The sequence below is a fragment of the Prionailurus bengalensis genome, chromosome B3 (assembly GCF_016509475.1).
Source record: "Prionailurus bengalensis isolate Pbe53 chromosome B3, Fcat_Pben_1.1_paternal_pri, whole genome shotgun sequence".
NCBI classification, from domain to species: domain Eukaryota; kingdom Metazoa; phylum Chordata; class Mammalia; order Carnivora; family Felidae; genus Prionailurus; species Prionailurus bengalensis.
Genome location: NC_057355.1, coordinates 6,296,718 through 6,310,078, shown reverse-complemented (window position 1 = coordinate 6,310,078; position 13,361 = coordinate 6,296,718). Strand labels below are relative to the sequence as shown.

The following is a 13,361-nucleotide window of genomic DNA, read 5'->3' as shown; positions in this document are numbered from 1 at the left end:
GGACAGATTGAGTCTCCCCGCCCCCGTGGGGGCGGGCGCGCCTTCCGACCAGGGACTTCGCGGACTTCCGGTGGCGGCCGGAAGTGGCGGTTACTAAGGCGACGCCAAGCTGCCGGCGCAGGTGAGCGGAAGCTCGGCATTTGGGCTGGGGTTCAGCGGTACCCCGCGTGTCCCCAGACGCCCTTTGATATCTAGGGTCTCCTAGAGGGGGGCTTTGCGGGACGGGGGGCCGTCTCCCCAGCCACCGGCGTTCCCGGAGACCCTGGGAACTCAGGAAAAACCCATGTGGCATCCTGAATGCAGATTCCCTTCAGGTTTTGCTTGGGGTCTTTGCGGCCGCATCATTTCCCACCTCTGTGCCTCGGTTTCCCTTGAGGAACAGCAGCTCCAGGTCTGGGGAAGGAATTGGTTAGAGCAGAGATAAGCCAGTTTGTGGCATGTGTTCCTAGCACGGAGAGCTGGGTAAAGTGAGAGAATTGTCTGCTAGGTTTATTGAGTACTGTAAGAAGATTGCTACTTGAGGAAGTCCTAGAAGGGCTAACATGAACACAGTGGAGGCAGAAGTTAATTATGGTGAAATTGCACCACTGAATGGCAGTTTTCTGGGGCCTGAAGATGTGAAGTCCCACCCCTTCCATAGCAGTAATTTTATAACGTACCCCCTGTAATCAAAAAGTAAGGTGAGCTATTTTTGTAATCTTTATTCCCTTTGTCAGGCCTGCCCTTAACATTTGCAGGCCCCGGGGTAGGACTACAAATAGAGCCCCACATACCATATGTTAATTAATTAATTAATTAATATTAAAGATTTTATTTTTTTAAATTTATTTATTTAGAGAGTGGGGGAGGGGCAGAGAGAGAGAGAATCCCAAGTGGACTCTGTGCTGTCAGTGCAGAGCCTGATATGGGGTTTGATTTCACAAACAGTGAGATCATGGCCTGAGCTGAAATCAAGAACCTAATGCTCAACCAACTGGGCCACCCAGGTGCCCCAAAGATTTTTTTTTTTAACTAATCTCTACGCCCAAAGTGGGGCTCAGACCCATGACCCCAAGATCAAGCCTCCTGTGCTCCACTGACTGAGCCAGCCAGGCGCCCCACACATTCCATACATTTAAATATTTAGAAGTTTTAAGTCAAGGTAACCCAATTGTCACATTAGATATGTTCTTCTACCTTGTCTTCTACCTTCTACCAGTTTCATATTCAGAAGTCTCGGGCTCCAGCAATAGCACTATTAGGAATTTATCCAAAGGATACAGGAGTACTGATTCATAGGAGCACAGGTACCCCAATGTTTATAGCAGCACTCTCAACAAGAGCCAAATGATGGAAAGAGCCCAAGTGTCCCTCAACTGATGAATGGATAAAGAAGATGTGGTGTGTATATATACACAATGGGATACTGCTTGGCAATGAGAAAGGATGAAATCTTGCCATTTGCAACAACGTGGATGGAACTGGAGGGCAATTCTGCTAAGTGAAATAAGTCCGAGAAAGACAGATATCGTATGTTTTCACTCATATGGAATTCGGGAAACTTAACAGAAGACCACGGGGGAAAGGAAGGGGAAAAATAGTTTCAAACAGAGAGGGAGGGAGGCAAACCATAAGAGACTCTTAAATACAGAGAAAAAACAGAGTTGATGGGGGGGCAGGGTAGGTGGGAATATGGGTGATGGGCATTGAGGAGGGCATTGGTTGGGATGAGCACTGGGTGTTGTATGTAAGCGATGAATCATGGGACTCTACTCCCAAAGCCAAGTGCACACTGTATACACTGTATGTGAGCTAACATGACAATAAATTATATTTTTAAAAAAAGGAATCCTTGGGGTGCTTGGAATACCTGGAAACACAGCTGGAATATGGTACTGTGGGGAGAGCTGGCCCCCTGGTCCTTTCCCACACCCCTCCTCTTCTCATTCCTGGCTGCCATTCACATCACTGAGAGGGGCCTTACATGCAATGTGTGGATATTCCAAGCCACATCCAAGTTCTGCCCCTGCCCCTGCAAATAGCCATGCTTTGGCCATCTTTCACGTCTAGGGGTGCACACATTAGCATCTGGGCCTAACCTCAAGAGAAAGCTGGGAAAGAAGTTTGTGCAGGCCTTGGCATCATCTGGGCAGTAAATTTCAGGGGTATAGGTACCTGAACATGGTCTAGACTCCAGAAGGGTGCATCTAGGCTCTGGGTGGGTATAATCTCTTGGCCCCACAAATTCCTCATCTTTTTCAGAGTGAAATGCTTGGGAGAGAGACAGAAGTATCCTCTAAATTTATGTCCCAGGGTAGGGCAATACTGCAGGCAAATTTATTGAATGTTAGCCATGTCCCGACCACTGTGCTAAGCTCTCAGCCTAAGGTAAAAGGTTAATGGGGGACACGAGTAAATAGTAAACACAACACAATGATACGTTAGGTGATAAAGATGAGCACAGGGTGCTTCTAAACACAGATTTATATAGTCTGTTCTCCATACCTATAATTCTGCTTTTTCACAATATCAAATTGAATCATGTAGTATGTAGCTTTTTCTATCTGATTTTTTTCACTTAGCATAATCAGTAGTTTATAACTTTTTTTTTTCAACGTTTATTTATTTTTAGGACAGAGAGAGACAGAGCATGAACAGGGGAGGGGCAGAGAGAGAGGGAGACACAGAATCGGAAACAGGCTCCAGGCTCTGAGCCATCAGCCCAGAGCCTGACGCGGGGCTCGAACTCCCGGACCGCGAGATCGTGACCTGGCTGAAGTCGGACGCTTAACCGACTGCGCCACCCAGGCGCCCCAGTAGTTTATAACTTTTTATTGTTAACTAGTATTCCATTGTATGGACCTACCATAGTTCATTAACTCTTCACGCACTGAAGTGCGTGTTGTTTCTAGCTTGGGGCAATTATAAATAAAGGTGCTATAAATATAGCACAGTACAGATTTTCATATGAAATGTTAAGTTTTTCTTGTGTAATATGTAGGAATGGAATTCCTGAATCATAGGACGAGTGTATGTTCAACTTTGTGAGAAACTGCCAGACTATTTTCCAAAGTGGCTGTGCTATTTTGTATGCCCACTAAATATGGGATGTGACTGTCTGGGAGCTTATCTGTTTGCCTATTGATAAACATTTGTTGTTTCCAGTTTGGGGCTCCTACTAATAAAGCCATGATGAGCATTCATGTAGAAGCCTATGTGTGGACGTGTTTTCAGTTCCCTTATATCATACTGAGGAGTGGGATGACTGGCTATAGTGGTAGGTAGTATGTTTAACTTTTTAAGAAGTTACTAAACTGTTTTCCAAACTGATTGTACCATTTTACCTTCCCAACAGTAGTTGGAGGAATTCCGGGTCCTCCACATCCTTGACAACACTTGGTGTGATCTTTTTACCTTTAGGCGTCCTAATACACATGTATTGTGCTTGTAATTTCCATCTCACTAATGACATGGAACATCTCTTCTTGTGCCCATGTCCGTCGGTTATATCTTCTTTGGTTAAGTGCGCAAACCTTTGGCCCATTTGAAAGAATTGAGTCATTTCTTATTACTGAGTTTTAAGAATGTGCAAAATATTCTGGACACAGGTAATTTACATATATATGACCTGCAACCGTTTTCTCCCAGACTGTGGACTATCTTTCATTCTCTACATGGTGGTTTTTGAAAAACACACTTATTTCTGAAAGGTTTAAGTTACCCATTTCTTCTTTTATGGATTGTGCTTCAATGTCATACCTAAGAAATCTTTGTCTAACTGAAGATTGCACAGGTTTCCTCCATATTTTCTTCCAGAAGTTACATAGTTTAAAATTTTACATTTTGGTCTATGATCTACTTTGAGTGAATTTTTGTATATGCTGCAAGGTATAGATCAGAGTTCATTTTCTTTTCCATGTGGATATTGAATTGCTGCAGCATTATTTATTGGAAAAAAAACCTATCCTTTTCCCACTGAATTAGCTTTGCGCCTTTGTCAAAAATAAGCTGGCTGTTCATATGTGAGTCTAATTCTGGACTTTTTATTTGGTTTCACTGATCTATTTGTGTAGCTTGATGTCAATACCACACTGTCTTGATTACTCTAGTTTTATAATAGTCTTGAACTAGGTAGTGTTGGTCCTCCAATTCTGTCCTTTTTTTTCTAAGTTATTTTGGCTATTCTAGGTACTTTGCATATCCATATGAATTATAAAATGAGCTTCTTAATTTCTTAAAAGAAAAAAAAAAGGCCAGCTGGGACTCTCATAGGGATTGTGTTGAATTTTAGATTTGGGAAGAATTGACATCTTAACAAAACTGAGTCTTCTAACCCGCAAAGTATCTCAACCCATTTACTTAGGTCTCCTTTAATTTCTCTCAGCAATATTTTACAGCTTTAAGTGTACAGTTTATACAACTTTTGCCAGATTTATCCCTATATAATACTTTTGATACTATTATAGTATTTTTTATTTCAATTTTTGATTTTTGTTGCCAGTATATAGAAATACAGTAGGTTTTTGTATATTGAACTTATATCCTGCAACCTTGCCAACATCATTTATTAGTTTTAGTAGATTTTTTGGTAGATTTCATCAGATTTCATCAGATAATCATATTGAATAGGAATACAGACAGCTTTATATCTTCCTTTCCAATCTGGGTAAAACAGCTTCATCGCCCTCCCCAAGCCCCCCTCATGCTATCCTTTTTTTAAATAATATTCTTCCTCCACCCATAACTCCTGGCAACTAGTGATCTGTCCCCCATTACTCATTTTGTCTTTCCTAGAATTCCATATGAATAGAATCACTGCACATAAATTTTGAGACTGGTTTCTTTCACTGAGCATAATGTCTTTGAGATTCACCCATATTTTTGTGTATATCAGTAGTTTTTTACTTTTTATTACCAAGGAGTATTCCATTATGTGGCTACACCACTGTTGATTTACCCACTTACCCAGTGAAGGCTATTTGGATTGTTTTTTTATTTTTGGCAATTGTAAGTAGAGCCACTATAAACATTTGTGTACAGGCTTGTGTGTGAGTGTAAGTATTCATACTCCTGGAGTAGATACCCAGGAGCGCACTTGCTGGGTCATAGAGTAAAATATATGTTTAACTTCATAAGAAACTGCCAAATCCTTTTCCAGGGTGGTATCATTTTGTATTCCTGCCCACTTACTCTGCATCTTTATTAGTATTGTCAATACTTTTTTTTTTATTTTAGCCATTCTAATAGGTATGTGTAGTGATCCATAAGTTATTAAGAAGTGTGTTATTTTTGAGGTTTTGCATCTTTCTAAATATCTGTTATTGACTTCTAAAATAATTCTGAGTGGTCAGAAAACATAGTTTGTATGACTTGAGTACTTTTAAATTTATTAAGACTTGCCTTACAGACCCGGATATGATGTGTCTTGGTAAATGTTTCATACGTACTTAAAAAAGAAGCTGAACACTGCTGTCGTTGGCTAGAGTCTTCTAGAACACTGCTTCACTGCTCTCTCACTGGTGCTTTCCTTCAGGAAATCTGCTGCTCTCCTGTATTTTGTTCCTTTATTCACGTCTTTTTTTCCCCCCCTCTGGCTGCTTTTCAAAATTTGTCTTTATCGCGTCTTTAGTTTTGATCATGATGTGCCTTGGTATAGATTTCTTCATGTTTCATTTCCTTAGGACTTGTTTTTCTTCTTGGATCTGTGAGTTTATAGTTTTTATCATATTTAGAAATATTTTGTCTATTTCTACAGATTTTTTTTTTGTTTCTTCCCTCCTTTGGGGATTTCAATCATACATATTAGGGAACTTCAGGTAACTCCCACACCTCACTTCATTTTTTCTGGTTGTTTCTATTGCTATATCTTCAAATTCACTAATCTTCTAATTTATTTTGCTCTGAAAGTTTGTGATTAATCAAACCTGTTCTTCATCTCAGACACTGTAGTTTTCATCTCTAGAAGTTCAGTTGGGGTGGGGCACCTGGGTGGCTCAGTCAGTTGAGGGTCCGACTTCGGCTCAGGTCATGATCTCGCAGCTTGTGAGTTCGAGCCCCGTGTCGGGCTCTGTGCTGACAGCTCAGAGCCTGGAGCCTGCTTCAGATTCTGTGTCTCTGTCCCTTCCCCACTCATGCCCTGTCTGTCTGTCTCTCTCAAAAATAAATAAACATTAAAAAGTTTAAAACTAAATAAATAAAAGTTCAGTTTGGGTTACTTTGTACCTTCCACATCTCTACTTGACTTTTCCTCTTCGTTTTTGAACATGTGGAATATATACATATATATGGGTGTGTGTGTGTGTGTATGTATATATATAAAATATGTATGTATATATATAAATATGTATATATATAAAATATGTATGTATATATATAAAATGGGTGTTCTGGTTAGTTGAAGACTATACAGAAAGTCTTTTATATTCTGTTGTTTATATATATATATAAACATATATATATATATATATATATATATATATATATATATATATATAAAAAACTGGTTTTTTCCCTGCTACTTCTAATAGCTGTGTTGACTATGAGTCAGCTTCAATTAATTGACTTTTCCTTCATTATGGGTGTGTTTTCTTGCCTCTGAATGCCAGGTAGTTTTTTTATTGGATCCCAGACATTTCCTTCATTAGACGCTGGATATTTCTGTATTCCTCTAAGTATTCTTAAGCTTTGTTTTGGTACGCAGTTTTTTATCAGTCGTTTGATCTCGTAACTTCTAAGACTGGATTGGCAATGCCAGAGCGGCATTTATTCGAGGGCTAATTTTCCCCGCTACTTGGCAAGACTCTTCTGAGCACTCCACCCAAAGCTTGTGAATTACGAGGCTTTCCATTCTCCCTGGTGGAAACAGGCATTACTCCTGGCCCTGTGGGAGCTCAGTTTACTGTCCCTACCAATTCTTTCAGGAGGTTCTTTTCTCTCCTATTCAGACACCTGGCTCCTCTATCCATGCGCCGGAAACATCACAGGTGTACCCTAGCAGGTGAGGAAAGATGACGGCCGTGGGTTTTCACAAGACTTCCACGGCCTCCAGTGCTGACAGTGCAGGACCCCACTCTGCTACATGTTATTCATCTTAAAACAGACCCCATGTGCCGCATTAAATGCCTTTATTTAACTATAATATTTGAAAGCCTTTTTTATAATTTGTACGGGTTTGAGTCTTATAAAGTACAGAAACATGATGCCCACATGCAGGCTGGAGCCAGAAAGTTGCAATATTTTTGCGAATGATGAACAGTTTTGATTTTGTGGGGGGTTTTGTTTCCTTTTAGTCAATTTTCAAGTCTCAAACATTTCTGTAGCCCCTAGAAAAATCTCACAGGCCCCGGGCACTGTGCCTACAGAACTCCTGGTTGGTGGCTGTGGGCTTAGAGAGAAAGGAGCAGACGAGACAGCAAGGATTAGAAGTGCTTAACGGCATCTGGTCGGAGGTGAAGGAAACGAAGGAGAGCAGACGTGGCTCGCTACCCAGCTGGCCTGGGCCCTGGGCACAGCCGTTTGCGGAGACGGAAGAAGCAGGAGAACGTAGGGGGTAGGCTGGCTTCTAGTTGGGACGGAGACGGACGCTCTCTTAGCGGAAGGAGAAGGGCGACAAGAATACCTAATTCCTCTCCCTGCACCAAAGTGCACACACGTCATCTTGGGCTAGCCTGGAAGACGCGACTTGTCAATACCCGTTTCTGCTGCTCTCCTTACGAATATGAAAAGCATATATCCATACTAACATGATATCCATACTAATATGAAGGGCCCTGTGGTAAATAAGGAAAGTGCCCGTCTCTAGAACAAACAGTCCCCGTGGGCCTGTTTTTGTGCTAGAAGGCATGACGTGCTGTCTTCTGGTAACTTGCCCTGTTTCTCAAAGTACCTTCGCTTGCTTCCTTTATCAGCTTTTCAGAGTTTCATAGAAGTTTCCAGGGCCAGCTTCTGTGATGTCATCCCCCGGAGGAAGTCAAGTCCGTAAGATGAGGTTCTCCAGCTTTGTACGAAAGGTGCTGCTGGAGGTGCCGTCCCCAACAGAGCAGGACTGGCCTCAGGACGATGAAAAGGATTTTGCCTTCAAAGATTCAGAACAGGAGCTGGAATCCCTGCCCCAGCCTTACCGAATGATCAACAAGGTGGTGAACCTTCTGTTTGACCAGGCTTGGGAAGTGATCGTGAAGAGGGATGCGCTGAGGGAAGCGGAGCACAGCCGGGTCCAGCCCACCATCTACCTTCCGCTTGTAGAAAGCAAGGTATGGAGCCGCCGACCAGGAGTCCCTGTTTCCCAGCTGAGTACTAATAAATGAAAATGCCTGATCCGGGGAAGGAATTCCTCCAAGGATCCTTCATTCAATAAGACAGGGGCATTTCTGAAAGATTATAAGCATGCTGTCGTTGATTAAAATGGGTCTCGTAATTGCCCCGGGGAAATGGATATTCTGGTTGGCTGAAGACTATACAGAAAGTCTTTTATATTCTGTTGTTATTTAAAAAATACTTCTGAATATATTAATCACCCTCTTGCTTGATGGTTGAGGATCTGCCAGTGCCTCCGCTATAGCTCTTTCCGCAGTGTTCTAGATGAAAAAAGTACAGGGAATGGGACCACTTGTCCACTCCTCAGAGGGCTCGTGGTCAGGGTTAGTGTTGTGAATGTGTACTTGTTTTCTCTGGCTCCTTTCCCCTAAAAGTAGAATGCTACGACTGTCTTGATGCTTGGGCAAGATATTTAGATGAGCTCTATTTGGGGTGATACTATATCCAGGAAGGACCCACATGCCTCTGAAAAGTCAGCTCATATTCTTGCAGATGGGGGCAGCTGAAAAGCATTCCTTTCTTCTTTGTTTTTGTTTTCCCAGCTCAACAAAATGCCAAATTGTATGGCTGTTTCCCAAGACTATGTGTTCATTGGAGGAGCCAAAGGGTTCTCCATCCACAATCTGTACGATGCTAAACGACTGTATATTTGGGAGAAACTTAAGGTTGATGTCACTTCCATCTGGGCCGCAGATTTGGGGAGTGAAATACTTATTGCTCCTGTGGATGAAACGGGTACTCGTTCTTTTTATTTATTTTTTAGCCTCATTTATAAGTGTCTATAGACCATTCAACTAAATCTCCCTTCCAGGTATGGGTGAGGCCAGACATGGAGAATTCTCCCTGACCACGTAGCATTAACTAACGTCTACAGAACAGGATGGTGTGCCAAGCACTATTCTAACATTACACATAGGTTGGCCCATTTAACCCTCACAACAGCCCTAGGAAGTAAGTACAATTTATTATCCCTGTTTTTCAGCAGAGGCATCTGAGGCACTGAGGTTAAATAACTCACTTGAGGTAACATAGAAGGTAAGGGGTACAGGCAGGATTTGAACCAGCCAACGTGGACCCAGAGTCCCCACCCTTTGGGTATTCAGAAATCTTGCTGCTCATAGAAACCAGGGATTGGTTCTTTTCCCTCAGCTTGAGGATGAATCAGGCCTTCATGAGGACTATTGTATATGGAACCATAGAGAGTCTTGGAGGGCCCTGTTTCTGCAGGAGAGTGACCTGACCAGATTAGCATTTTAGAAAGGACACCATGGTAGCAGTCTGAAAAGTCAAAATGAGAGGCAGAGATGTGGTTTTGCAGTAGTTTGCTGGTCCAGGGTTGCAATTCTCTACTATTCCCAAATAAACCCATCTTTTGCTGCTTAAAAAAAAAAGAAAAAGAAAAAAAGGGCAGGGAGGGAAACCAAGAAGAAGTGTTGCGTTCATCGAAGAGAGAAACTATGAAGTTCTGAACCAAGGCACAGGCTGGTAAAATGAAAAGAAAAACGGTGCTGTGTTCATGTAAGATGTTATCACGGGGGAAGTGACGTGAGCGGTATATGGGAACTCAACTATTTTCGCAACTTTTCTACAAGCCTAAAATTAGTTCAAAATAAAAAGTTTAAAAAACAAAAAGGTAAACATAATGGCAAAACTCGGCCAGCAGTGGAATATGCGTATGGGGTAGGTGAGCAGGGATGTGAGTGGGGAGGTGAGAAAAATGGTCCTCCTCTCTGCCTTAGATAATGGGGTGGACGATGATGCCATTCCTTGACAGCAGTCATAGGGGAATAAGGCCTCAGCGGTCTGAGCTGACCACGCGCAGCCCTGGGGCAGCAGGAGGAGTGGGGCCTAAAGATGGGATCGCATCTATCACGCTGCATTATGTCTACTTGCTTTCACGTCCGTGTGACCCTCAGTGCAGTGCGCTTGAGGGAAGAGAGTGCCTTGGCTGTCCCTGGGACATTTGTGGTCACGGAGCAGATATCCCTCAGATGTTTAGTGGGTTGAGTTAGACCTGCTTACAGGGTGGGCCCTTTGCCTTTGCCCTTCTGGATTATGGGTATTGGGGCAAGTTATGAGTGTTTTCCAGAGGCTTCCAGGACAAGAGGATGGGCCAGCGTCGGTAGGGAGGATCCAGGAGGGAGAACAGCCTGAACACGTCATGAGAGGGGTGGAGGAAAGCAGGGAGACTGAGATCAGCAGGGGCTGTGGAGGGGCCAGGAAGAGGCCTAAGGACCCACGAGCACACGATGAGAATTCAGAAAGTCAGATATAAAATTCCAGTTCTTCTCTGACTCAATGGTCTGTCACTGATTTTTCCATTTCAGGTATCGCTAGACTGTTTTATTTTTGTAAGGATGGTCTTTTCCTAATCAAAGCCATCAATGAAGTGGTAAGTTCCTGTTCTTTTCCCTGTGGCTGGGCTAAGAGCTGTAGCAGATGAAGTTTACTTTTAATATGGAGGTGACGACAGCTGTCCTAGAGTAGAAAGATAGCGACTCTCTGGACAGAGCACCTCCTCTAAGAGATCCGATTAAAAGATGCCCCGCCATCCAAGGGCACATGCTGAATGCCTTGGATTCACTTGCCATGTTGTCCAGAGAAGATGCTTACTAAGGAATTCCAGTCCAGATTGAGCACCAGACCGACACATTCAACAACTACTTACAAGTCCCTGAATTTTCCAGGCCGCTTCACATCCTGTTCCCTCTGCTGGGAGTATTCTCCTTGCCTCCCTGCCTACCATGTGCACCTCTTAAATCTCCCTCCTTCCTTACATTTCCCTCAAGACCAGCTCAAATATATCCTCTGAGACACTTTCCCTCTTATGCCCCAAGGACCCGGTCTCTCCCTCCTCTGTCTACCCCCATACGGCACGACTTTCTGTCACAGTGTTTTCTCCACCCTCCATCCTATTTGTTTGTATGACTGCTTCTTCTCTTGGACGTAACCTTCTTGAGGGCAGGGGACACTATTCACCCATGCCTCCCTTGCTCCTAGCACACTACCTGTATTCAGTGGGTGCTCAGAAAGTGTTTTGTGACTCAATGAACCCACCGTAAAATTTTTAATTGCCTTATAAAAAATACCATTGTCTTATAAAGAATACCATTGATGGGCATCAAAGGAAGTCAGTGGGGAAGAGAAAGTATTTTCAACAAATGATGCTGGAATGCTAGAATAATACGTGGGAGGGATGGGGCACCTGGGTGGCTCAATCGGTTGAGCGTCCGACTTTGGTTCAGGTCATGATCTCATGGTTTGTGAGTTCAAGCCCCGCATCAGGCTTGCTGCTGTCAGCACAGAGCTTGCTTTTGATCCTCTGTCCCTGCCTCTTTCTCTCTGCCCCTTCCCCACTCACGCTCTCTCTCAAAAATAAAAATAAACATCCAAAAAAAAAAAAGTGGGAGGGAAAATGAACCTCAGCCCTACTTTATACCATATATAAGAATTAATTTGAGGTGTGCCTGGGTGGTTCAGTTGGTTGAGCGTCTGACTTCAACTCTGGTCATGATCTTGTGGTTCATGGGTTCAAGCCCCGCATCGGGCTTGGCACTGACAGCTCAGAGCCTAGAGCCTGCTTCTGATTCTCTGTCTCCTTCTCCCTCTCTCTGCCCCTTCCCCACTTGTGCGCCCGTGCTCGCTCGCTCTCTCTCTCTCTCACAAAATAAATAAATAAACATTTTAAAAAGAATTAATTTGAGATGGATTATAGGTCTAAATGTAAAGGTTTCTTGAAGAAAACACAAGAAAATATATTTGCTACAATATTTCTTAGGACATGAAGAGCACTGAATATAAAAGAAAAAAGTGGTATTGGACTTCATCAAAGTTAAAAACTTCTTATTCTCACAACAAACACAAAAATTAACTTGAAGCGGGTCATATGTCTATATGTAAAATCTAAAATCATAAAACCTCTAGAAGAAAACATAAGAGAAAGTCTTGTGACCTGGGGTTAGGCCAGAAGGTTTTAGCTACAACATCAAAAGCACAACATACAGGAAAAAACTGACAAGTTGTACTTCATCTAAATTTAAAACTTCTTCGGTAGATGACACTGGTAAAAGAATAAAAAGACAAGCAATAGACTGGGAGAAAATAATTGTAAATCACAGACCTGAGAAACGACTTGAATCCCGAACACGTGATGAACTCTCAAAACACAAACTCGAAAATGAAGGATTAAAAAGACCCAGCTTTTAAAATGGGCAAAGGATTTGAAAAGAAAAGACAGCTGACCAAAGAAGCTATTTGGAAAGAGAGTAAGATGCTCCACATCCTTAGTCATTGGTGAAATGCAAGTCAAGATCATGATGACCTACCACTGTGCATGTATTAGCCTGGCTTAAATTAAAAAGACCGACCATACCAAGTGCTGACAGGGACACAGACACAGAACAGCTGGAACTCTCGTGCACTGCTGGTGGTCAAGTATAACGGTACAATCGTTGTGGTAGGTTTTATTTTTTTAACTAATTAATTAATTAATTTAATCTCTATGCCCAGCACTGGGCTGAAACTCACAACCCCGAGATCAAGGGATGCTCACTGTACTGCCGGAGCCATTCAGGTGTCCCTTTGGCAGTTTTTTTTTGAAAAGTTAAACGTATGCCTACCATACAATCCAGGCATTCCACGCCTTGATATTTACACAGGAGAAATAAGAGCATACCTCCATACAGATACGTGCACATGACTGTAAGCAGCTCTACGCGTAAGAGCCAAAACCCAGAAACACCCAAAAGTCCATCAGCACGTGAGTGGATAATTGCGGTATGCCCACACGATGGAACGAACTATTAATATTCAGGCACATGACGATGTGGATGCATCTTAAAATAATTACGCCGAGTGAAAGAAATCAGAAACAAAAAGAGTACATACTGAATGATTCCATTTATATAAAATTCTAGAAAATGCAAACTAAGGTAGCGACGGAGAGCATCAGTTTTTGCCTGGGGTGCGGTGGGAGGAAGGTGGAAGGAATGATTACCAAGGGCAGGATGAAACTTTTGGGGGTGATGGATATGTTCACGGTCTTGTGATGGTTTTAAGGGATATAC

At 42.7% G+C, this 13,361-nt stretch overlaps 1 protein-coding gene across 2 annotated transcripts in view; it reads left to right on the top strand.

Moving 5' to 3' along the window:
- Positions 1–19: 19 nt before the first annotated feature.
- WDR93 (WD repeat domain 93) overlaps positions 20–13,361 on the top strand; it is a 49,998-nt gene continuing 36,656 nt past the window's right edge. For both annotated transcript variants that reach the window (XM_043553945.1, XM_043553946.1), the window contains exons 1-4: positions 20–121; positions 7,887–8,231; positions 8,838–9,030; positions 10,623–10,687. In XM_043553945.1, the coding sequence (XP_043409880.1) occupies positions 7,929–8,231; positions 8,838–9,030; positions 10,623–10,687 (561 nt within the window). In that variant the 5' untranslated portion in view covers positions 20–121; positions 7,887–7,928. The remainder of the gene's footprint in view (positions 122–7,886; positions 8,232–8,837; positions 9,031–10,622; positions 10,688–13,361) is intronic.